The following is a 25,584-nucleotide window of genomic DNA, read 5'->3' on the forward strand; positions in this document are numbered from 1 at the left end:
CACTTAAGGTCGCACTCAGTATTTTTGGCTAATTAAGAAAAAAAAACTGCAAATGTATTCGTTTAAGGGAGACATTGCTGTCCACATGGGTCACAATTGCGTATGACGTCACGCAACCCACATAGAAAAAGACAAAACTTACTTATAATATTGGATTAAACTTTCATTGGTTATTCATCGCTAAATATTACCGGGATTCTTGTTATCTTTTAAGAATATCCTGTTGGGTTTCAATACTGCCGATGATAAAAGTAAGGAATATTTCATTATTAATCTCATTTTAATTCTTGCTAAATTCCATATACACCGCTGTAAATTCTCTAAACGCATACCTTGTTTTATTGATTTTGAAAAGGAACTTCAAAAGTACATTAAAACTATTGCTGCCTCTAAAAATCTTAAAGCTATTAGAAGTGTTAATTTATTTTCCTTTTTTTTTTAACACGTTTTATATTATTAGTTGTTCTGTTTTAGTTTATTTTCTTTTTGTATGTGCCTATTTCATGCTTTACTTCTCTGTAAAACTCATGTCACAACCTTTGTAACAAATTTGTTTGATGTTGTTATTGTTACCCTGACATTATTTTAAAAAAACTTAGTTATTATTTGACATTAAAAGATATAAATTTTAATATTAAAACAACTTCAACAAAAGTCTTGAATATATTGTTAATCTTTTTATTTTATTGGCAAAATTTTTATTTACATACACAAACAGAAATTTGCTAAATCATCTCCCACATTGTTTTTTGAATCGACTTTTGAATCGACTGTTGAAAAGCAAAAAGGTGTGTATCAATAATCATAACACATTTTTTAATCCCTTGATAATTTTATAAATCATTGGATGTAGAAATACTGTAAACTTTGCTGTATTTAACTTATTTTGTTATTCCAATTTATTTCTATTTTTATGTTTCATCTTTTATATTGTGATGTATGTTTGTTTGTCTCTGATGGTTTCCTGGATTATTATTATAATTATTTGAAAATTATAGATACAAAAGGTTTTTTTTCCTTTTGCTGTTTTTGTGTTATTTATGTACGTCTGTTTATTTTATTTTTTTATGTTTATATGCGTTTATAATAATTTTTAACCTGATCTGTTAAGTTACTATAATCCTTACTATTACTGTCTTTTTTGTGTAAGCTCGAATTTTGTATGTACCTTGTTTCGTAACTTAACAGAATTTAGGAGTCAAAACTGCAAAAGAAATTACAAAAAAAAAAGGTTAGCAGTGTTTGATACTGGGCTTTTTATGGTATCCTGTCCCGTTTTGGTTCATTTTAGATGTCTTTCATCTATTCATATTTCAGTACAGATGATTTTAGTGGTCTCAGTCCGCTTGTTTAGTGCCCTCTCAGATTACCCAGAGTTCTTTATTAAAATAGAACTAAACCTGCTAAGTGTGGACACATCTTAGGAAAAGGTTATAGATGTGTGTAAAATGAGAAAATAGCACATAAACAAGAAGAAAAAAAACTTTGGTTATTAACACATTTAGGAATCTGAGCTGACAGGTGACAGTAAGAGCAAAACTGATGTTATTAGGACACACAATACATTTTAAACTAAATGGAAATTTAGCATAAATAATGAATGGACTCGCTGACCTGTCTGTATTAGAACTCTTGGGTACAGCAGATGTCATTCCATGGGACTGAGCCATGTGCTTTTGAAACAAACGCAGCTTTATTTTGGCATGGCTGCCCTCTTGTGGGCACCTCCCAACAACTATGGTCAGAAAGACGCTTTGTTGGCTCTCTAATGAATAATAAAATGGAAATTCTTTACTAGTGATCACAAAGATTAGTAGCAAACAATGTTTAAATGCCAGTTTTATTACTAACAGAACAGTCAAATGTGCATTCAAACACAAATGTAAAATATTTGTATTTATTTGAGAGTTCATAATAACTACTCAGGGTCTCTTAAACTATTGCTGGCTCTCGCTTGTGTTTACCTTAAATTCATCAACAACAGAAAACACAAAACGTCAAACTATTTGATCAGAACCTCAAACACGACCTGCCTCTTAAAAACACTTCCAAATGAAGGCAAAACAAACTCAAAATATGATCACACTATCAAAAGTCAGCTCTCAAAAACAACTAACTGAAAACAGTAAACGTACCTGTCAAACAACCAACTGTGCAGTAACATACACACAAATGTCATTATTAGTTAAGTCACTATTAAGAAAATACAAATCCTCATTTATCACCTATGCAAAAACATGGACATATGCTCCAAAAATATTGTATGAGTGCATCTGTTTATCATCAGAGAGCCTTGGAGATGTTTTCAATCTCCACCAAGAATGCTTGTGCCTTTAGTTTAAGAAATTAGGAGGAAAAAGCGTGATCTGTGGGTTAAGGATTGGACTTCACTTAAGTCATTATCTATATTTTGTGGCAGAATTATTCTCAGTGCATGCCAGCCTGCATGTGGGAGGGGTCTAATCATGTAACTCCACCCTCTTCACTCATCTGTCATTTATCTTCAGAGTTGCGGACTGCCAGGTAAGGATGGGCCAAAGCTTCACAGGCAGAGATGCGATGAACTGGATTGAATGCCAAAAATTGCTGTATGGAAAAGTAATGCAAGTATAAGCACCAGTGTCTAAAATCACTCTCCATATGAAAATAAATTAGCAACACATACAGACAGTAAGCCATTCTCCTCAGGGGTAAGGCTGGCCAGCACTTGTGTTGCAGGTTTTTTTTCAACCAAGGCAGGACTGTAGCAGACTGGGCTTTCCACAGGCCAGTCCTCCTTACCCGGCAAGCCAATTACCCTGTGAGAAAGAAAACATACAGGATCACAAATAATAAAGGGTGTAGTTTATGAATGAAATTGATTTTACTTTTTATATATACATGTTAAATGCCCTCACACCCAGAGGATTACGTTTAGAATTTGATTTGAATACATTTTTGTTAAGTTTTCCCCGCTTTATACATTCTTGATTTTTGTGCAAATCATCTGGGTCCAGTTTTTATTTTTTTACTTTAATCTGGATCAAACCGGTCCAGTATTGGAAATCCCAAGTTTTGCTATCCCGGATTAACTGATCCATCGTACGTCTATGACAGTGTTTTAAAAGAACATTGGGTTTAGATCATCCAAATACCAAATTTCAAGATTACCAAATCCAGTTTACCAGAGCCTTAAAAGAAACCACCATGTAGCCTACTGGCTTACCAAAGAACCGCAGGTAGGCAAATTACCAGTCCCATTAAAGGGCACCTATGGTGAAAAATCTACTTTTCAAGCTGTTTGGAAAGACATGTGTGCAAGTATAGTGTATAGACCGTCATATTGGGGTGATATAAACACACACAGTCCTTTTAATTAATAACTTAATTAATAAGTCCCTTTAATTTTAATTTAACAACATAAAAACAGTGGACCAATTGGAGCTGTTTTTCAGACTGACCGCAACTTGACGTAGGATTGCGGTCTCCCGTGTACACAGCGAGCTGTGTACAAGCCCACAACATAAGACTTCTGAACACATTATAGTAAAAACATCTGAACTGTGTGTTAAACTGAACCTAAACTGGCACACTCAGAATAACCATAATATAAATATTAATCATAAAAAAGTGGTAAACTATGTGCCCTTTTAAACAGCCAGTTTGATTTAATGTCAAGAAACATACACATTGTAACCAACAATTATTTTACATATTTATTTATTATAATTTGTTCTAATACAATACTGCTTTGACATTGTTTTGTTGTCGTTGTTTACCATATCTCATTAGATGTGACATGCTTAATATAGGCTTCATACTGTTTATAATGGAATTTATATCATCACTAACCATTAAGTTTGTGATTGTTCACTTAAAAATACAACTTTTTATGTTTTAATTGGTTCAGAAAATCAACTGAATTCACCCTTCTGGTGGGATCATCATAATCCTGTTTTGTTTTTTGGATTAAATTGATCCCAGTCTGAGATCAAAATTTTGACTAACCCAAAGGGCAGGTTTGATCTAAATCAAATGTAAGATTTGATGATATGGTCTGATCTTAATTCAAAATTCCCGTTACATTTGAAAAACCCATTTCCAAGATTTGATCCAAATTTCCGAGAGGGGTCTGGATGCAGACCTGGTGCAGTGCAATCTGAGCTGCATCCAATGCTTTTTAATGGGCTCACACAACCCCATCCCTAACCCTACCCCTTACAGTGACGCCACTCACTCCATTTGAGTGCATTGTGTGTGACATTGTATCGCAGAGTGCTGCAATCTCAACTTGCATCATAAAGGCTGCATCTAGATACTATGGGAAATTCCACTGGATTACTTTTGGAAATCTGGGCACTGTTGATTGGTTAATTAGGATTATTGTTGTTTTTCCTTGTGATGTTGTTAAAAAGATACAGCCAAAGTTTTCTTGTATTTCCTGTGTGACCTGATAAAGAGCATGTAGGTCAAACTGATGTCTTAAATCTCTTTTTTTCAGAGCAATAGTGGCAGTGTGATGATTTTGGTTTATTTATTATTTTATTTTGTTCAATTTAATCAAGGCGATTTAGTCTGCTGTGTCGATAAGTCAGGGACTAACTAATTTAAATTAATCCAGTCAACATTAACCACACATAAGCTTTTTGACTCACTCAAAGATCTTTTGCAGCTGTTGGATCTCTGTGAAGCCACGAAACAAAGGCCTGCCAAAAAGTTGAAAAACAAAAATAAATCCTTTATGTCACTTATAATCCAAATATTAAACTAAAGCAAACGCAAACTTGCTTGATATTCTCAAAATCATAAATATAATTAATCAAGGCAAATAAAAATGTGACCCAAACTACATCACATGCAGGTGAACAAGGTGAGCTCAATTAATGCAAATAGACAATATGAAACATCTACAAAACTGTTGACTATGAATATACAGTCTCTTTTACTAACAAAAGCTTCATGTATTTGATCAAACGTACAGTGTAATCGTAACACTGTAATAGGAAAACTACATCTATTTAAAACAACTCTTTTCTACAGAATATATTCTGAAATTTAAATTGATTACTCTATTCTTCATGTCACAGTACTCAGTCACAGGATCCTTTCCTATTATTGCAGTGTGTGTGTGGAACTATGATGCATTTTGTTTCAGGAAACTTTTATGCACATAAATCTACAAATAACTGCATCTATTTGAAATAAGTAATTCATATAATCTTCTGTAACATTATAGTTACTATGTACTCTCATATCTGGTCTGTTTAACGCATCCTTCCAATTATTAAAGTATATTATTGACTCCAATAGAATGTCTGACTCCCACCTTAAGAGAAACAGCTCTGCAAAGATACACCCAGCACTCCACATGTCCACTGAAGACATGTAACTGGACTGCAGCAGGACTTCTGGAGCTCTGTACCACAAAGTCACAACCTACACACAAACACAACATACAAATACGTTGCATGCAAGATCTCACTACCACCACAACACATACTGTAGTAAAAGTGAATGAGAGGTGCATACACATGGAGTGAGGGCGATGCGGTAGGTATATATCCTGGCTAAACCAAAGTCTGCAATCTTGACTTCCCCTCGACTGCTCACGAGCACATTGTCAGGCTTCAGGTCCCGGTGAATGACGGAGTTGGTGTGGAGGAAATCAAGACCGCTGAGCAGCTGACGCATCACATCCTGCATACACAAGTGTAAAACACATCCGAGCTATGGTCTGTCATTTATACTATACAATGTGACAGCATGCGTAATATATTCCAGCTAACTGTTGATCGGTGATAGCATGGATTTTATCATGGATGTCCGCTCCAGTATGGAGTAACACATATCCTTTCCTGTATGTTTTTATGATTATTAATAATAAGTAGAATGTTTAAGAGCCTAGATTATATGATGACCTTAGTGTCATCCCACTTCAGAGTAAAACTGGAATAATATGTGTGTAATTGCTTTTCTTTATGCCAAAACATTTGTTTCCTCAGGATCTACCCAGCCAGGTCAGAGGTCATGGAGACCTCTTGAGTGGACCTGGACTCTTGAAGAATTGTAAACAACTGTTCATATTGTTATTTGCTCTGTGTTAATCATGGCTAAAGTGATTTGGATGTAGATTATACCAGTTTTAACCAGTTTCAGCTCTAAACAGGCTAGTGGCTGTCTGGTTTTTCTGAATGAATTAATTAATTTATTAATTAATGAATGGATGAATGAACATACAAACCTTTATTTTGTCCTTTGCAAGGCCTTTCTCTGAAGCCCTACTGAGAAATGTGGTCAAATCCTGATCGATATACTCAAACACCAGCGTCATGTCAAACTTATGATTCTGCCATCCTGCCGAAACACTCATCAACCTAAGGAGAGACGTCATAATGGTCTGAAAAACTGACATTTCGGAACCTTTGTGGTATTTCGATAGTTCCAGTACTCACTTGACTATGTTGGGATGGTTGAAGTGCTCTATTTTGCGCAGAAGAGCCACTTCTCGAATCATGAACTGAGGTATGCCGGACTCAGGTTCTTCTGGGATGTTCAGTCTCTTCACTGCTATCAGGCGCTGCTGCTCACGCTTCTCTCTGGCTTTGTACACTTTCCCGTAGGCACCCTGGCCGATTTCTGCCAGAATTTCATAATCTGAGTTCTCCCACCAGCTGTCAGCCATCTTAAATTCAGATCAACCCAGTCAGTCTGTGACAGACACTGCAACATACAGAAATATAGAGAGTAAAAAAGCCAGGCACATATCAAGCTTTAGCAGATTGTGTTATAATCAGTGTTGGGTGTAATTACTTGTGTATTTTTTGTAAATGACCAATAAAAGGGTAAGGGATTACTGAAAAGTTTAAGGTCGTTTAACTACAGTTGTTTATAATGTACTTTCATTATATTAAACTGAAAAAAGGTTACATTCGTTAGGTCACATTTGCTTAAGAAATGTAAGAATTTGAAATGAATTAAGAATATAAAATGTTTCATAAAGCTAAAAGGCCCTGTTTGACTCAAATTTAAAGTAAAACGTTTAATTTCTGAATGCATTGAGATTTTATGTAGTGTATAATGACTTACACTACTTATAAAAGTCTTTTAAAAACTATTATAATGATGCAATTACTAATTAAATACTTTTTTTAAAGTAACAACACTGGTTATAGTTATAACCGAAAATATATTAAAAAGATAATTAATGTATAAGTACTAAATCCTAACGATTATAAGTTTTGGATTCTGATAAATCTAAAGGACTGCTACTGACAGTGTTTTTCGTTTAAATTTGTGCAAATATTAAAAATTTTGACTTGACGTAGTTAGATATTTATTGGTATAAATTCCACATGGATCGACTGACAATGATGGGAAATCCTTTCCGTCTATACATCATGATAACATCGTGTTTATTGACTATTTATCATAATTAAAACTGATGAGCGTGCACGGTGTGCAACTGGAATTAGGTACCGTAATAAATAGGAACTTACCTTGCGTGGCAATCCACTATTAAACCTTGAGCATGGACATCAAATGTATTAGTGAAATGATTAGAGAATTGTCTACTAATCTGGATTACTGACACGATTAAAACGCGTGGTTTGCCATGATTTTAATAAACCTCGCGACGCAGGCAGGGGTGCGAGATACCTCCAACCAATGAACAGCTGTGATTTTTGTGTTGAATTTCCCCTTCTCGTTTAAAAAAAGAAAAAAAATAATAATTTGCTTATGTGATTAAAATATTTACATCTATGCAATGCTAATGTTGACAAATTTATTATTGTATAAAAAATACATAAATAGCCCTACTCTGCCAAACTCATGTAACTCATGTCACATAAAAACAGAATTTGGATTTTAATAATAATTTCCTAAAGTATTTTAGGATATTTGTTAATAACAGAAGTTAACGTAAATTGATTATTTATTAAATGCAATATCTGCCATTTTGACAAGCCTCAATCCAGACGTCACACTGCCCCCTTGATGTAAGAGCAGAAACCCACAATGATTTGTTGTTCAAGTGAAAATGTTTATTCGGTATGCACAAGCATCCATTGAATTAGCACATTTAGTGTACAAGTCTGAAAAAAATCACAGCAACCTAAAAAGGAAGCACACATGTAAATGTGAAGTTGCATTCATCTTACATCTGCATGAAATTCCCTGAATACAGACATATGAACCACTGTAGAGCCACAATAATTCAAATCAAAAGACACCATTTTAGTTCATGCTCAGTTAGTTAAAAACAAAAAACACACAGTACCAAGTGCATTACTTCTGCTTGCTTAAAAATATTCAATTGCATTTAAAAAAGTTAGTTGGATTTAAGAAAACTGGAATTTTTTAATCAACACTTTTTTATTTACAAAAATAATTCTATTATTTTAGTAAGTCCATTTATTGAATCAACTAACGTATTTCCCTTGATTTAAGAAGTAGATAAAAAATTAGAGTTGTGTGTTATACCAGTAAGGCTCTGCAGTGTATTGTTACTGTAGGCACTAGGCAGTGGTTCATTTCTTTAAAAATAATGCAGGTTCTCCCTTTGTTCTCCTTCTCGAGAGCCATACGTGATATGAATGACTATCAAGATTATGTAATACTGATCTTTATGTTTTCTTCTTGTTGTTGCCATTTTGGACTCTTTTGGCAAGACTGAAGGCTTCTAGGTGTAGATTCCGGTTCAGGATGACAGAACCGCAAGTCAGAGCTCCTGTCAACGCTCCAGCAAAACCACACAACATCAGATCCTGACCTGCAAGCGAAAAACACATTTGAAAAAAGAAAAGGGACAACCTAGAGATCTCAGAACCTTTACTGGCAGAGATTTTTGACCATTTTAAACCGCAAACACAAAAATACAACTGTAAAACTATAATACACAAACCTACAGTACATTAAAGTGAACAGGATAGTTGTGTCAACATTTGCTCATCCTCTTATCATTCTAAACCGATAAAGCATTGGTTAACCTATGAATAAATCAATGAAGATAAGACCAAATCTTTCGTATCAAATTATTTAACTCATAAATTTATATTTACAATGATTTATGTTTCTTCTAAATTGGTTTCCTGGACTTTCATTGAAGAGACGGAATGAGGAGAAACTTGAGCAAGTGATGACAATCTGTTTTTGGGTCAACCATCCCTTTAAAGTGAACAACTGTTTGGTCTTTAATAACTTTTAATGCTTATTTTGCTTATATAAGCCATTCGCCAAATAATGTTATATACTGGTTACTTCACAAAGAGAAGTAATAACTACTTGTGCCAAAAACTCAGCTCTGTAGAGAATTTAAGCAATGCAGAAATTCCTTTAAAGCAAAAAAAAAAAAAACATTCTCTTTTGATACATTATTTATAGCCACAGCCATATCACCCTGTAGCCCAAGAGAGGCTAACCACTGAAGCTAAGCAGGGCTGAGCCTGATCAGTACCTGAATGGGAGACCACATGGGAAAACTAGGTTGCTGTTGGAAGTGGTGTTAGTGAGAGATATAGTCTAGATCATATTTTTTAATGACACTGTATAACAATAATTAATATTTTTACAGTACTGTGACGGTTGAGTTTAGGGTTAGGGTGGGCTTAGGGCAAAAAAATACAATTTATAGAGTAATTTAATAGATAACATAAATAATACTCGGTACAACTACTGTTTTTACATTACTGTGACGGTTGGGTTTAGAGGTGGGGTGGTAGTAGACGTTAATGAAATACAATAAATGGGAAATTTCATAAATAATAGAAACAAATTGTGTTAACTTCCAGACGCATCCATATCCGATCTAGCAACAACCTTAATCTTAATCTGCAGCCTGTGTGAGTCCTAATGCCCCAGTAAAGTGAAGGGGACACTATACTGTCAGTAAGCACTGTCTTTTGGACGTTAAACCTCTCTGTGTTTATTAAACCATCTCATAAAGTGTAGAGGTGTAACCCCGGTGTCCTGGCAAATTCTCTCCATAGGCCCTGTGGCTGCTGTCACATCATCCAAATGGATTCTGCACACTGGTGGTGGTGTGGAGAGAACCCCCTCAAGATTGTGAAGCATTTTGGGTGTATGGCCATACACAATAATTGCACTTTATAAATACACACTTACATACTTACATACTACATTAACACATCACCCTTAGAGCACACAATCTCACTAAAGTGTTTGTCATAACAGCATTACAGTATTTGCTTCTTTGAGACAGGCAAATGGCCCAGTGAAGAACCCGCAAACTGAGAAGGAATAGATCCACAAACCATTTTGTCAACAAATTCTCATCTTTTCTAGTTTGCGCAAGTTTGTTATTTTCAATGGAGATGTGTGACTTGCTGACATATCCATATTCCAGTCATATCATCTTATGTGAACACAAATTTAAAGGGGAATGATAAAAACAATGATGTTTGAGGTCCATTGTATGCTATTACAATGCACTAGAAACTTATTATTAAGCTACGCCAAGGTATATCCAAGTATTCATTATATGGCACCTTTAAGTCTTGAAGATGTACATACTGTGAAAAAGTTTAAAATAAACTGCTTTTTCAAGTAGAATTACACCGACTGGAAAAAAAACATGATGTACAATACAAAGAGATCTGTTAATATCTGTAATTTTGTGTTTTATGATACTTTAACCATTTTAAATGGGCTTAACCTGAAGTTATCATCATTCTAAACACCACTTTTAACACTCACCTGTAAGGTAGAGGTTTTTAATGGGTGTCTGTGCTCTAATGGTGGCATTCAGTTCAGCACTGAAGCGAGGAATTCCATGATCAGCGCCATAAATCTCTCCCCTAGGTGCGGCAATGTAATGCTGATTAGTGATTGGGGTGCCTGCATCCACATATTCAATCTACAAACAGAGAGATGGAGAAAAACAAAGAGAAAACAAGATAAGTGCATGAAATATTTGCAATTTAGAGTTAAAATTCCAGTTTGGAGAATTTATACCCTGTCCTTGATCTTCGGATAGATCTCAGTCACTGCCTCTAATATGTAATTGATGAACAACTCCTTCAACTGCTTATAATCTGTGCTTCTGTTCTTCACTTTGTCATCTTTCCATTCTTCAAACCATTCATAGTTAGCAAAACTAACAACAGTCAGGGTGGATTTACCTGTAGGCGAAGAATATTTGGATTTAGCAAGCAGAACTGTCAGTTATTATAATGGATAGCTGATTTGATTACTGATTTCTAGATATGGACAAGCTACAAACAACTTAGTCTATTTGATAACAGTTCCAGATGTTAACAGGGCATTGATTTATCTTTAGTTTGTCTCTTTACCTGGTGTTCTTTCTGGCCAGGTTGAGTCTTTGGCAGAGGGTGAGGCCACAAAAATCAGAGGATTCTTTTTAGCAGATTCTTCCCTGTTTCCGCTCCTATAATCCTCCAACCTGGAATAACAGCAGACATGAACACAAAATGAAAATCTGTATACAAATAAACAGAGCACTTTTAGTTTATTCAGGACTGGTAAATTTGCACTCACAGCTCGTCTATATTGTTCTCAGGGTAGATAAAGTAATTGTCTGCTTTTAAGCCCAACTCCTCTTTTGTCCCATCCAGGCCAATGAAAATGCTGAGACCACTGTCTCCATGCTGCAGCATACTCAACTGTTTCTGAATTGCTGTAGAGGATGAGAATAAAAACAACACCCAAAAAGGTTGTCAATTCACATCAGTAATAATAATACAGGTGGGCCGCGAGATTAAAGTTAACTCTCAATATTATAGCATCATTTTTGGATTTCATTATAATATGCTATATTAAAATGATCAAAGTAATGCACTTTCTCCTGATCTCTGACTGATTGCTTCAAACTCAGCGCAAGAACAGACTCATGATCGCTTCTGCAACACGCACACGTAAGTCTGTTCATTCACAAACTACTGTATGCGTGAAGTGAAAGTGAAAGCATTTCTTTGTCTATTTTTGTGTGAACTATTTAATATATTCACATATTCCGTTTCAACAGATTAAGGGTGTTTTACTGTATTTTACATTTGTGTTTATTCAATAGTAGACACAATAGTAGATATTCAGTCAGTCCAGTTTAGAGCAGAAGCTGGTCGTTTGCAATATCCCTATTGACTTGTGTTTCTCTTTAAATCTGTGTATGTTTTTAAAACATTTATTAATTAATTAAATTATATATGATATACTGTTAGTTGTACATATAATTCAATTTAAATAAATTACGTTTTTTTATTTTATTATATTTTCTATAATATAATATAATATAATATAATATAATATAATATAATATAATATAATATAATATAATATAATATAATATAATATAAAATAATATAATATAATATAATATAATATAATATAATATAATATAAAATAATATAATATAATATAATATAATATAATATAATAAAAATGTTTGTTAATAAAAAAGGTTTAAATGAGCATTTCATACCAAACAATTTAGAAAACATGTCAAACAGGTGAGCCTTCAAAAGTTATTCAGAGAAAGAAGTGGGCCCCGCAGTAAAAGAGGTTGAGAACCCCAGCTGTATATGGATTGCACAAGCCCAGAATTTACAGTTTGTGTTCATATCTCTTTTTTGTTCTGTTAACATATGATCCAAATATCTGTAGCTTGAAACAAAAGATAATCTGACCATCTTGTGCTGTGTTTCTCTGGAAATCCTAGTGAGCTGCCATCACAGCAGTTTATTTAGCTCGACAGGCTTCAGCACAGGTCACATGACTGAAAACTATCAAAAGCAAAATAAATGTAGTTTCTCTCTCTCACCAGGCATAGTCTGCACATCTTTGGGCAGGAGATATTCATAAGTATTAAAGATTCCAGCATCTGAAATCACTATGGGAGCTCGTACATGCACTTCCTCCTGTCCTTTCAGAACACTCACACCTGCATCAATGCCAAAAAACAGATCATTTATGAGTTGAATGAACTTTAACAGTGTTAAAATTCTAAGTTGTCTTGGAAAGTGTTACCAATAGCCTCTTTAGCATCATTGAGGAGAATGCGGTTTACAGGTGCTCTAACAAGCACAGCACCTCCTGCCTTCTCAATAATGGGGATCATGTGGTAGGCGATCTCAGTAGCACCACCCTTTGGGTACCAAGCACCATTCATATAGTGGTTGACAATCAAACTGTGCATGGAAAAGCTTGCTTCTTTGGGTATTTTACCTGTTAAAAGAGAAAAAAAAGAGTTTTGGCACCAAATATGGAAAGGATTTGCATTCAACAACAAATGTAAATCTTCTGTTAAGCCAGGTGATCGCACCATAGGTTCCAAAGATGTAGGAGAGCACGGCTCTCAGGTCCTTATTCTGTGTAAGCTCATTCACCACATCCGTTAGGCTGCGGGACGCATATCGAGAGAAGGAAGTCAAGCGATTGGCCAGACCCGTGCGCACCAGGAAATTTGCAATAGGGGTCGGGAGAAATTTCAGCAGGACCATAACCCATACACCTTGTCCAACTTCCTGAAAGGAAGCATTAAGAATCAGAGTTACATTTCGAGCTTCATGACACTTATATTTTCCCTAAAACTGGGTATTGCTTAGGAGTAAAAATAAAAGGGAGTTTAAGTAACGCTAGGCTCAGACTACAGGAGATTTAGCATCTGGGAAAACATTTAGCCAAAAACTTTGGTAAGCTCAGATGTTCAGCCTATATTTCTGGCATTGTGAGTGATTTATAGACTAAAACTTAAACCTCCAGATCTACTTGCTGACATATTGCATCTGATTTGACATTTATCAAATGATGTTTTGGATTTTAAAACAGGATGATAACAAGTGTTATTTATGTCCATTTCTTTCCAATGCAAGACAAGAAAATGACAGAGCTTTTTGAAATGGTGATGCCAAAGATGCCACCATAAATAGATGGAAGTGGATGGACAAAACACTTGTAGAAAAATCTGTGCAATGTATTTTTTAAATGCACCACACATTTATAGGAGAAAAGATGATAGAAGGGATAAAATGTCTATAAAACACAAGTCTAAAAGGCAACTCCTAATTCCACTAATAGTGTGACTTTTTTACTGTGGCATCGACTGAAATTACATGTTCCCTGAGCAATTACCACCACAAAACACTCAAATGAAACTGTGAATTGACACAAAGTGCAAAACACACGGTACTCTTTTAAAAAAAGAGGACAGAATCCTTTTTATGCAAGTTTCTTTGAAATATATAAAACGACACCCAAGACTCTCAGACACAAAGTATTTAGGTCAACCAACCAAAGTGGGTGAAGTGTCTACCAAAGTGGTTGAAAGTCTTTGTTAATAAAGAAAAAAACAACAACTGTATTTAGTTGCATTTCTACTGCTGTTCCAAAAGGCATACTCATGCATGCCACAGCTGGTCAAATTTCTAAGGTCACTTTCTGGAGTTCAATGGACCTTGTTGGCACTTCCTCTGGGCCAGTGGTAAAGACATTGTGACCCAACAAATATCTTTGTCCAAACCAGGCCTTTTGGGTCTTGAGAAATAGCAATGAACAAGAAGGTTTTCTGACAAAAAATTGAATTTTCACGTTTTCTCCATGTAAATAAACAGACTGACATCTGTTGCTCTAGATAAAACCGTAGTAGGGTAAGGTGAAAGAAAGTGCTAAAACCCTTTCAAATCCCTTTTTTCCGAAATAATTGCAAAGTAAAAATAAGAATTTATCCATACTTTTTTTTCTTTACATCTTTAGGCTTATAATGGAGTTCAAAACACCTATATTGAAACCTATAATGGAGTTCAAAACACCTATATTGAAACCTATAATGGAGTTCAAAACACAGTTAGCTCCTTGCAATAATTTTGGGTCTGACCATTCTTTCTGCATAACTAAATTGTGCATTAACAATCATAAAAGCATGAAATAACATAACTAGTTATGAGGCGATAGTTTGTCAGTTCATGTGGAAGCATGCAATGTGCCCATTCGCCCTAGATATCACAACACTCTCGGATAAGTGCCTGTCTGTGAATATGATTGTGGGGGAAAGGTCATGCAATCAGCTGCATAGTTATAAAGATTTCACCTTTTATTTATCTTATCTTAAGGCATTACAATACTCTAGAATTCCAGAGCACTGAAAAAATAAAACTACATTACCATTAAGTAGCCATTCCATTTTAAATGAGGCTTTATATTGATCAAATGCAACATTAAATATGTTTATAATGTCAAAGAGATTAATTATATTTAAAATAAATGCTGTCTTTTTACTTCACTTTTCAGGTATTCTGAATAAAGACCAATTCTACCCCTTAGCCCTGCCTACCTCTCATTTTGCACATTCACATGAAGGGGTAGGTGTGTCCCAATACTATTTAGCTTTAAGGTGTAGGGCTAAAGGGAAGTATTTTCCAGGACCACACTTAAAGTCAAGGGGTATGAACATTTTACAGAACACACCATATACAGCAAAATGGCTGTGTGCAAAAATGTAAGTATTTTAGTAAATTAAGGAATTGGGATTGGCCCTAAGTAACTTAACAGAATTATTTCTGAAGAATGTGATAATGAAGTAGTACCTGAATATTCAGCAGTCAGCACAGACATTTACATAGAAAATTTATTACAATAAAAAAAGCAATTTCCACAAATGTTAAATATTTCAAAAAAAATAATATTGCTCGAGCTAACCTAAAACCTTTTAAAAATTTAAACCAGCACCCAACTGACACCTGATAGACAACCTCATATTTCCTTGTCAAAGCCACTAAACACAATCCTTGTTTCTCACCTTGCAAAGTCTCACGTATTCATCAATGGCCTTTTCCTCTCCTGGGAAGCACTTCTTTAGTTCGTCCATGTAGCGTTTTCGGCCACTGTAGATTTGGTATATGCGCCGGTTTTCAGGTGGACCAATGACCACATTGTCAAAGGGGTTTTCCAGCGGATCCCACTGCAGCTGCCCATTGGTCATTTGGTCAATAATACAGCGTAACGGCTTGTGATTCGACAGTTCCCCAATATAGTGGATGCCTGAAAAAAGAGGCAATCAGACCACAACAAAACTGCCTATTGGGTGATCATACAGCACTATTTTGCAGGTTTGTATGCTGAGGTACAAAAGTCCATCTCACCAACATCAAACTCAAAGCCTTGCTCCTTAAAGGTGTGACAGCATCCTCCAGCCCGGTCATGTTGCTCCAGAACCAGAACTTTCTTGCCCACTTTGGCCAACAGGACAGCAATTGCCAGTCCACCAATCCCACTGCCAACCACTACTGCATCCAAATCCTCAGGAACCCTACTGGCCAAGAAACCTGGATATGGAAACACATGTACGATAGGTTACACAACAGATGTTTCATAAAGAGCAAAATATTCAAAGGTCAGTAACGTAGTACAGCCTACAGACTTTATTTTGTAACAATAATAATGAGAAGTCTATAATGAGAAGTTTTGCATTCTATGGGTGCATATTAAAACCACTAAAGTTAATAATTCCTAATGGATTGTGACCAAAAGACACTCGAAATCATTCAAATGAACTGGACTTTATGGTTAAACATTAATGGTTTGTAATTATTTTAATGGTGTTCGTAGTTGAAAGCATTAACGTTAGACATTGTGTAATGGTTTATATTAATTTCTCAGCAGGTTATATTGTTGCACACTGTTATTCATAGTATTATCTAAACACAAACCTAACCTAAATCAGATAGTATGACTAACCTTGTTTCAGGACTTTATTCTTCAGCTTTCGGTCGAACACCATGGGCTTCAGGGGCTCTCGTGTGTCGATCGCAAAAGGGTTCGGTCCACTTCCCACAACATATCTATACAAAAAGGCCACTAAAGCCAAGAAAATTGCGACGACAGCGAACCACATTTTGTAAGTTGCAGCGTGCTATTTTCTTGCGCTGTCAGTGCCGAATACTTTACACACACTTCCTCACACCACAGTTGACTCCTCCTGTGACGCAGACTCTTGACCAATCACTAACTTTGTTTTTAAATGACGTTACATTTATGGCGAGAAGGCTGGGGTTTACATAGACAGTAAAAAGGGTTTAAATAAATAAAACAGTTAAAAACGTTGAGTCATTTAACAGAAAAAGTAATAAAAGTAATGTTTTTTATAACATTTACACTTTAATCTATTATCTTTTGACTTTATGAAAACACAAATGCAGCTTTTTTTATTTATTTTGTACATTTATATAAAGATCACATCTAGTTTTTTGTCACTGGTGTTACCTACTTTTTGGGGCAATATTAATGTTTTTTTATTAAATATTATTTCTTTAAATGTGATTTTTTTTTTAGTTACAAAAATGATGATGCAACAAATAAGGATATTTCTTTGTTTTAATCATGTCAAAAGTGTAATTTAATCATGTTAGTTTATTTTAACTACTTTTGCTATAACAATGTAATTATTTGGTCACACTTTACAATAAGGTTTCATTTATGTATTTACTGACATGAACTAATTATGAACTATATGTGCACAGCATGTATTAATCAAAGTTTAACATTTACTAATGTTTTATTACCATCCAAGATCGTTACACATTAGTTAGTGCACTGAGTTAACATGGACTAACAATTAACTGTATTTTCATTAACTAAATAACACTAACAAATAATAATGTAATACATGTGTTGTTCATTGTTTATTAATTAGTAAATGCATTCCTAACATTAATTAATACAACCTTATCTTTAAATGAGATGCCATTATTTTAAATATATATTTAGTGTCCTGAATAAGATATTTTAAATAAAAGGTGTTTACATATAGTTCACAGGACAAAACACTTTTTGGAATCATTAGTGAGAATCAGCAGAGGGAATCGCCCTCTGCAAAAGTTTGCATACTCTTGGTTTTTATACTGTGTGTGTGGTTACCTGATAATCTATGAGTGTTTTCTCGTATTTGTGATGGTAGTTAATGAGTCCCTTGTTTGTTCAGAACAGTAATCAGACAAAGAAGATCAAGGTAAATTGCACGTAATTTGCAAATATTGTCTGATTCCAAAGGGTAGTACTAAGTGGAAAAAAACAGACATATTCTGTTTCAAAGTCTCATAAAGAGACTCATGAACAACCATCACAAAGCAGAAAAACACTCTCATAGTTTCACTCACAGTATTAAAAACCAAGGGGATACAAGCTTTTACATGGGGTTATTTCAATAATTTCAGCAAAAATTTAAAAACTATATGTAAACATCCTATGTAAAATATCTTAATCAGAACAGCATTAAATAAAAAAAACAACATCCATTTTGTATGACATCTCTTATTTAATTCAAATTCTTCACTGATTCAACCGAGTCTGCAAGTTGTATGGACACATTCAAGCACAACTGTAAGTGCATAGTGTATAACTGCATAGTGTGTGATTTGAGTAACATCAACCAGCATGTAATAAAATAATGTTTTTGTTTTAAAAATAATGATGACAACAGATTTACTATTTGATTGAATGTTCCCTTTAATTTATTTTGAACAGTAGACACAAGCATCCATTGCATTGATTAACTGTTCATTTAGTATGCTCAAGTCTCCATTTTAAATATTAGCTGAATTGTTGGCAGGATGATACAGTTCTGAAATATTTCTGCTACTGCAGCAAAACATACAAGTAAATATGCCAGAATCATTTATACAGATCTGCCTAGATCCAGAATTATGTAATTAAAGTGCAACTAAGATTTTATTTCAGACTTGTAAAATATCAGTCTTCTTTTCACACATAACTTTACTTAGAATACTTTACTAAGGATTTTGGTTTCAAGTAGGTTTGAGAGAGATTTTTGTTTTACCCTTGAATGTCCTTAAGTGATTATTTGTACAGTAAAACCATCTGCATCTACTCTGTTCCCCTTTTGTGCCCATAAAAAATTAGGTTTGGAAATGTAGTGAAGTTTTGAATCAGCATGGCACATGGTAAACTTTAAAGGAGCTTACAGAAATGACTAGGTGCAAATACATGAGTGATTTAATTTAAGCAGTGCAAAGATTATTAAGATAATGTATTACTGATATTTATACTTTCTTATTGTTGTTGGTATTTTTGACTCTTCTGCTAAGAAGGAATAAATCCAGATACAGATTACGGTCCATGATGGCAGAAGCACAAGTCAGAGCTCCACTCAACCCACCAGCAAAACCACACAACATCAGATCCTGACCTGTAAGCAAAACCCACATTTGAAAATGGACAATGTAGAAATCTCAGCAAATTTAATGTTGACATTTTAACAGCATCTACAAAAATGCAAGCAATGACAAATGTTGTACAAACGGCCTTGTAAATAGTGTTGGATACACTCACCTGTAATATAGAGGTTTTTAACTGGTGTCTGCGGTCTGAGGGTGGCATTCAGTTCAACGTTAAAACGAGAAATACCATGATCAGCACCATAAACCTCTCCCTTTGGAGAGCCAATATAAAACTGATTTGTGATTGGGGTGCCTGCCTCCACATATTCAATCTACAGAGAAAGCCAGATTAATCAACCACAAAAAAATGAGCAATGAAATCTGTGCAATTTATAGATAAAAAAATCCAGTCTGATGAGTTCATACCCTGTCCTTGATCTTGGGATAGATCTCAGTCACTCCCTCCAGTATGTAGTTGATGAACATTTGCTTCAACTCCTTATAATCTGTGCTCCTGTTCTTCACTTTGTCATCTTTCCACTCTTCAAACCATTCATATTTGGCAAAGGTAACCACAGACAAGGTAGATTTACCTAATAGTGACATACATAAGTAGATTTTAATACAAGCACAAACATGATGCAAGAAGCTAAATTGTCTGTTATTTAAGTGGATAGCCTGTAATTATATTGCATTTGTATGCACATGTGGTCAAATGTAGATGAGCTCAAAATACTAAAAGACCATTTACACCTGTAGACTCTAGAGAAGCTACAGACTGATGCACATGCACGCTTTAATCAGCACACCCAACCCTACCCCTCAAATTGACATCATTATTTAGTACATGTGTCTGAGAGTGCATGTCTCAGCATGCATGTGCAAGTCTGCAGCCAGCCAGATACTATTTAGACCCAATGTAAATGTTATACACAAGCCCATTCAAATAAAAGATCACCACCTGGATTTAACTGAGTAAATAAGTAAAAGTATTCTACTGGATACCTAATGCTTAGTTGATTGTTTAAACTTTTAACAAATTATTTTACAATAACTCATGCAGAGAGTAGCTTAAACAACCATGCCGGAAAACCCATCCTGTAGTCATAACATTGATGTTAACCTACTTCAGAAGGGACAAATTATTAGCATGCACTAAGCAAAGAAAACATCTAAAGAGATTGCTGAATCTATTTAAATTGGGATAGGAACTGTCCAACATACAACGAGGATCCATAATAAATTAGGTTGAAAAAATAGTTTAAATAATCAGCAATTACTTAAACATCTAGTGAAATCAAATCATTCAAAAAACACCAGTAGAACTCATGGCTTTGTTTAATAGTGAAAAAAGAGCATTTTCACACACACACGCACACACCCACATACACCCACACACAGAGATTGGTACTAAAATAGCTGTGTAGCCTTATGACAACCCCTTATGCTAATCATAAAAAGGCTTCAATTTGCTATAGAGCAAAAATATTAGAATCTGGAGCAATGGAAGAAGGCCATGTGGTCTGATGAGTCCAGAGTACAGGCATTAGGAAATGATGTTGCCATCATGCCTAGTGCCAACCATACAGTGCTTTGATTTGAAGATGCCCTGATCAGGTCTAGGTTCAGCAATGATTTATGCTCAAAGAATGAGGTCAGCTGACTTCCTGATTATACTGAATGACCAGGTTCTTCCATCCATGCATTTTTTTTTTTTTTTTGTGAAGGAGGGGTGGACATTATTTTATACATGCATTGTCAACCACAGAGTCCAGACCTTAACCTTATTGAGAATCTTTGGTATGTCCCGGAGAAGACAGCGGTTTGACTCTCTCATCATCAATACAATGTAATTGCAGAAGCATATTGAAATGATGCCACAGCCAATGCATGCTATAATCAAAGCTAAAGGTGGTTTAACTAAACAGCATGACTTGTTATGGACACAGTGTGTGTTCCCTGGTATATTTATACTGTTATAATGGCATACTTTTTAATTATTCCACAAAATAAAACCACAAAAGTAGTCTATACATTATGTCCTACACTCAGTGTCACTCATTTAACACGTCTTGTATTTAAACTTGTGTTTTCATTCATCCTGGATTTGATTTATGAAGATTATATGTAGCTATTTCTCTGTTAACATTTTATATATATATATATATATATATATATATATATATATATATATATATTCTGCAGCGCTTAAATCCTCCTCTATTGTGTCTCTATTTACTTTATTAGCTTTGTCGATATGTGATCAGATCAATAAAAATCCTAAGTCCAGATGTAAACAGGACCTCAAGTGTTTTTCATTTTTCTCTTTACCTGGTTCCCTTTCTGGCCAGGTTGAGTCTTTGGCAGAAGGTGAGGCCACAAAAATTACAGGCAACTTTTTAGCAGAGTCTTCCCTGTTTCCTTTCCTGTAAGCCTCAAACCTGGAAGAACAGCAGACATGAACACAAGTTAAAAGATATTTTTACCAAATAAACAGAGCAATTCTATTGAAGCTGGTGATTCTGCACTCACAGCTCATCAAAATTGTTCTCAGGAAAGACATAGAAATTGTCCGCTTTTAGCTCGAGCTCCTCTTTTGTCCCATTTAAACCAATGAAAATGCTGAGACCACTCTCTCCATGCTTTAGCATACTCAACTGTTTCTGAATTGCTGTACAGGATCATAACAACTAAGGTAGAATTTACAACTAATAATATTATTATTGATAAGAATAATCTATATTGTGAAGATTTGAAAGAATATTGTTTCTTAATAGCAAAAGAAATGTAGTTTCTCTCTCTCACCAGGCATAGTCTGCACATCTTTGGGCAGGAGATGTTCATAGGTATTAAAGATTCCAGCATCTGAAATCACAATGGGGGCTCGTACATGCACTTCCTCCTGTCCCTTCAGAACACTCACACCTGCAATAATGCCAAAAAACAAGTCAGTTATTAGCTGAATGACCTTTTCACAGTGCTAATATTCTTATTAAAGAGTTGAGTGTAGTAAGTGTAGTAAGAGGATACAGTATATCTTTATAGAAAGTGGAACGTTTTACCAATAGCCTCTTTAGCATCATTGAGGAGAATGCGGTTTACAGGTGCTCTAACAAGCACAGCACCTCCTGCCTTCTCAATAATGGGAATCATGTGGTAGGCGATCTCGCTGGCACCACCCTTGGGGTACCAAGCACCATTCATGAAGTGGCACACAAGTATACTATGCATGGAAAAGCTTGCTTCTTTGGGAATATTGCCTGTTTAACAGAAAAAGTTGACTACAAATGTGTACAAGTGTCGACATGCACCTTGATCTCCAGTCAAGTCAGGTGATCTCACCATAGGTCAAAAAGATGTAGGAGAGCACGGCTCTCAGGTCCTTATTCTGTGTAAGCTCATTCACCACATCCTTCAGGCTGCGGGACGCATAGCTGAAGAAGGATGTTAAGCGACTGGCCAGACCCGTGCGCACCAGGAACTTTGCAAAAGGAGCCGGGGCAAGCTTCAGCAGGACCATGAACCATATTCCAGGTGCGACTTTCTAACAGATGCATTAGAAATTAGGGTTACATGTGTTTAGTGCAATGCTCTAATGCCAGGGTTCAATACTGCAAAATCTAATCAAACTTACTATTAATTATTGAAAGAAAAATAGTTAGGGTTATATTTGACTTATTCCATGAAGGCCTTTAATGTGTGTTTATGTCTGCAAAAGTGGATTTTAGATCTAACATGCAGTATTTTTTCTGTATTGTATATTAACAATCATAAAAGCAACTAATTAATGAAGGTAAAAGATCATGTGCAAGCATTCGGTGTCCTCACTGGCCCTTTTGACAGATATCACAACACTCCTGGGTGACTGCCTGTCTGTGGCTGTGATCGTAGGGAAAAGGTCATGCAATCAGCAGCACACAGTTATAAAGATTTCACCTTTTAACTCCCCATGGCATTAAATTCTCTGAGATTTTGACTGAAATTACAAAACATTTAGGGTCAGTATGATAAAATATTTTTTTTAGTAAGAATGCTATAAATTGATTAAATGCGACGTGCACAACAATATTGGTTGTTTTTATTTTGTATTAAAAATATTATATAAAAAATTTTATATGGTTTGCACACACAAAATAAAAACTGCTTCTGTGCAATATTGCTCTCCTATAACCTATGAAATTTTAACATGTATTCATTCATAATACATTCTTTATCTATGCAGAAAAGACAGGACCATGGCCACATCTAAGCCCTTTTTGTTGTTGTTTAGTAATAATAACTTTGAAATGTCTTGTTTTGTATTTATTACACTGCAATTTTTTGCAATATTAGCTCATAATATTTGTAGACCTTAAGTTTGCATTTCATTTATTTGTACCGGTACAATGACAATAAAAAGATTATCTTCTAATCTATTCAATACGACAAGCATATATAAAAGACAACCCAATAATTTAGTGTCTGAACCACATTTTGTTTCTCACCTCGCAGAGCCTCACAAATTTGTCAATGGCCTTTTCCTCTCCCGGGAAGCACTTTTTCAGTTCGTCCATGTAGCGCTTTCGGCCGCTGTAGATTGGGTATATGCGCCGGTTTTTAGGTGGACCAATGACCACTTTGTCAAAGGGGTTTTCCAGCGGATCCCACTGCAGCTGCCCATTGGTCATTTGGTCAATCAAACATCGAAATGGCGTGTGATCCAACAGTTCCCCAATATAGTGGATGCCTGAAAGACATTCAGACCAACTGGCTGTTAGGTATTTTGCAGGTGAAGTACATAAAATATACAAATCTACATAAATAAAACAGTACATTATTTGCGTTACTAAAGTAAAATATGAATTATGGCTACATGTATAGACATGTGCCATGCTAATAAGATACGCTATTAAATATGGCTACAATACAGCACAGTAATCACTTTAATGTTACTCAATAAATATATTTGCCAGAGCCAGACATGATAGGAAACAACAATATGCTATTTTATTAGGTTGCCATTGCCAAGGTACAAAAATCCATCTCACCAACATCAAACTCAAAGCCTTGCTCTGTAAAGGTGTGACAGCATCCTCCAGCCCGGTCATGTTGCTCCAGAACAAGAACCTTCTTGCCCACTTTGGCCAACAGGACAGCAATTGCCAGTCCACCAATCCCACTGCCGACCACTACTGCATCCAAATCCTCAGGAACTCTACTGGCCAAGAAACCTGGATTGGCAAACACATGTGAAGTTGTTCAGCAAGACTGGAGTGCAGCAATGTTTACTGGACTGCAGTAATTTACGGTATAGAAAGAGTTAATCTTACAGTAACGTTACTCTTAAAAAAAAACTATTTAATCACATTGCCAATTATCCTATATTATCTAGACACAATAGAGTAACCTTAATCATATAAGATGTACGAGGAGTCATGGTTTAAGTGACTGACCTTGTTTCAGGACTTTATTTTTCAGCTTCTCGTCGAACACCTTGGGCTTCAGGGGCTCTCGTGTGTCGATCGCAAAGGGATTCGGTCCACTTCCCACAAGTAATTTATACAAAAAGGCCAGTAAAGCCAAGGAAATTACGATGACCGCAATCCACATTTTGTAAGGTGCAAAGTGCTATCATGTACCGACAACTACTGTCTACTGTACATTTCTTACTCCCCTTTTTAAACCACTACCTGCTGTTTGTGTTGACTCCTCCTCCGATGACAAATCTGACCAATTGCGAGCTTTGTTTATAAAGAACGTATTACTTATCAAACATCATGGATATGAATATAATTAAACATTAAACCTTTGCAAAAACTGCTGATCATCACAAACTCTGCATTAGACGAACCTATTACATGATAACAACGACACTATAAGTTACATTTACTGCTGGATAAAGACAGAAGAGAAAGCATATATTTTGTGCATCCATGCCATCATTGTTTTTGATACACATTAAACCTAAGCTTTGATGTGTGTTTTTTCACCTAACATATGTGGGTCAATGGACAAACCCAATCACTGAGTTATTTATATTTTACATTAAATAATTGTTCAGGAAAGAGTTGAATGACCATTTTTTAACTGCAGTTTTACTATATATATATATATATATATATATATATATATATATATATATATATATATATATATATATATATATATATATAATTGTTAAACAACAATAAAACATGTTTCATGAATTTTATTTGTAATAAAACCATGACTAATTAAAATTTTAAAAGGCTACACTGTATGTATGTTTCTTTATTTATCTAAACAATGATATGATCAGTCAGTCCTGACAGCGTGTTTTTAGTTCATTGTAAGTTAATCATATTCTAACTTAATTTTAAAACTTATGCAAGATCTTTTAAGTCAGATTAACATAATATAAGTACAATGGACTCAATGTTAATTTAATTCAGCCAGGATTTATTTATTATAGTATTCGCTAATATCTTTGTGATTTATTATTTCA

General features: G+C 35.0%; 3 protein-coding genes across 6 annotated transcripts; all 3 read right to left on the reverse strand.

Moving 5' to 3' along the window:
* Positions 1-1,822: 1,822 nt before the first annotated feature.
* cdk21 (cyclin-dependent kinase 21) lies at positions 1,823-7,991 on the reverse strand. 4 transcript variants are annotated; one of them, XM_073944878.1, is made up of 8 exons: positions 7,476-7,991; positions 6,432-6,699; positions 6,221-6,353; positions 5,509-5,676; positions 5,306-5,415; positions 4,635-4,685; positions 2,670-2,798; positions 1,823-2,586 (listed from the first exon to the last, which is right to left on the reverse strand). In XM_073944878.1, exons 2-8 carry the CDS (start codon positions 6,659-6,661, stop codon positions 2,487-2,489), a joined length of 921 nt encoding a protein of 306 aa, XP_073800979.1. In that variant the 5' UTR covers positions 6,662-6,699; positions 7,476-7,991; the 3' UTR covers positions 1,823-2,486. The 4 variants fall into 4 exon arrangements, with proteins under 4 accessions (XP_073800979.1, XP_068075418.1, XP_073800982.1 ...); XM_068219317.2 differs by having other exon boundaries at positions 2,666-2,798; positions 7,476-7,978; XM_073944881.1 differs by having other exon boundaries at positions 2,666-2,798; positions 6,432-6,661; positions 7,476-7,960.
* A 13-nt stretch (positions 7,992-8,004) lies between these two features.
* retsat.2 (retinol saturase, tandem duplicate 2) lies at positions 8,005-16,882 on the reverse strand. The gene is given in 11 exon segments (NM_001015061.2): positions 8,005-8,749; positions 10,693-10,852; positions 10,951-11,117; positions 11,289-11,398; positions 11,494-11,632; positions 12,773-12,892; positions 12,979-13,176; positions 13,274-13,475; positions 15,746-15,987; positions 16,089-16,271; positions 16,684-16,882. Coding segments are annotated over 11 exon segments (1,824 nt in total). The 5' UTR covers positions 16,841-16,882; the 3' UTR covers positions 8,005-8,603.
* A 1,550-nt stretch (positions 16,883-18,432) lies between these two features.
* On the reverse strand, positions 18,433-24,730 carry retsat.1 (retinol saturase, tandem duplicate 1). Its single transcript, NM_001077793.1, has 11 exons — positions 24,554-24,730; positions 24,149-24,331; positions 23,606-23,847; positions 22,464-22,665; positions 22,184-22,381; positions 21,927-22,046; positions 21,654-21,792; positions 21,453-21,562; positions 19,548-19,714; positions 19,294-19,453; positions 18,433-19,150 (listed from the first exon to the last, which is right to left on the reverse strand). Exons 1-11 carry the CDS (start codon positions 24,708-24,710, stop codon positions 19,005-19,007), a joined length of 1,824 nt encoding a protein of 607 aa, NP_001071261.1. The 5' UTR covers positions 24,711-24,730; the 3' UTR covers positions 18,433-19,004.
* Positions 24,731-25,584: the final 854 nt, after the last annotated feature.

Source organism: Danio rerio, chromosome 3 (genome assembly GCF_049306965.1).
Source record: "Danio rerio strain Tuebingen ecotype United States chromosome 3, GRCz12tu, whole genome shotgun sequence".
In the NCBI taxonomy this organism is placed as follows: Eukaryota; Metazoa; Chordata; class Actinopteri; order Cypriniformes; family Danionidae; genus Danio; species Danio rerio.

What these genes read in the sequence shown, in the direction of transcription:
- retsat.1 (NM_001077793.1), bottom strand. Translation starts at nt 24,710, where the DNA reads ATGTGGATTGCGGTCATCGTAATTTCCTTGGCTTTACTGGCCTTTTTG. An exon ending in CTACATCTTTTTGACCTATG is followed by an intron (nt 22,382 to 22,463) that starts GTGAGATCACCT and finishes TCTGTTAAACAG; the next exon opens with GCAATATTCCCAAAGAAGCA. An exon ending in CTGGCCAGAAAGGGAACCAG is followed by an intron (nt 19,715 to 21,452) that starts GTAAAGAGAAAA and finishes TGTCACTATTAG; the next exon opens with GTAAATCTACCTTGTCTGTG.
- cdk21 (XM_073944878.1), bottom strand. Translation starts at nt 6,661, where the DNA reads ATGGCTGACAGCTGGTGGGAGAACTCAGATTATGAAATTCTGGCAGAA. An exon ending in TTGCAAAGGACAAAATAAAG is followed by an intron (nt 5,677 to 6,220) that starts GTTTGTATGTTC and finishes TTGTGTATGCAG; the next exon opens with GATGTGATGCGTCAGCTGCT. An exon ending in CAGCTGCAAAAGATCTTTGA is followed by an intron (nt 2,799 to 4,634) that starts GTGAGTCAAAAA and finishes TCTTTCTCACAG; the next exon opens with GGTAATTGGCTTGCCGGGTA.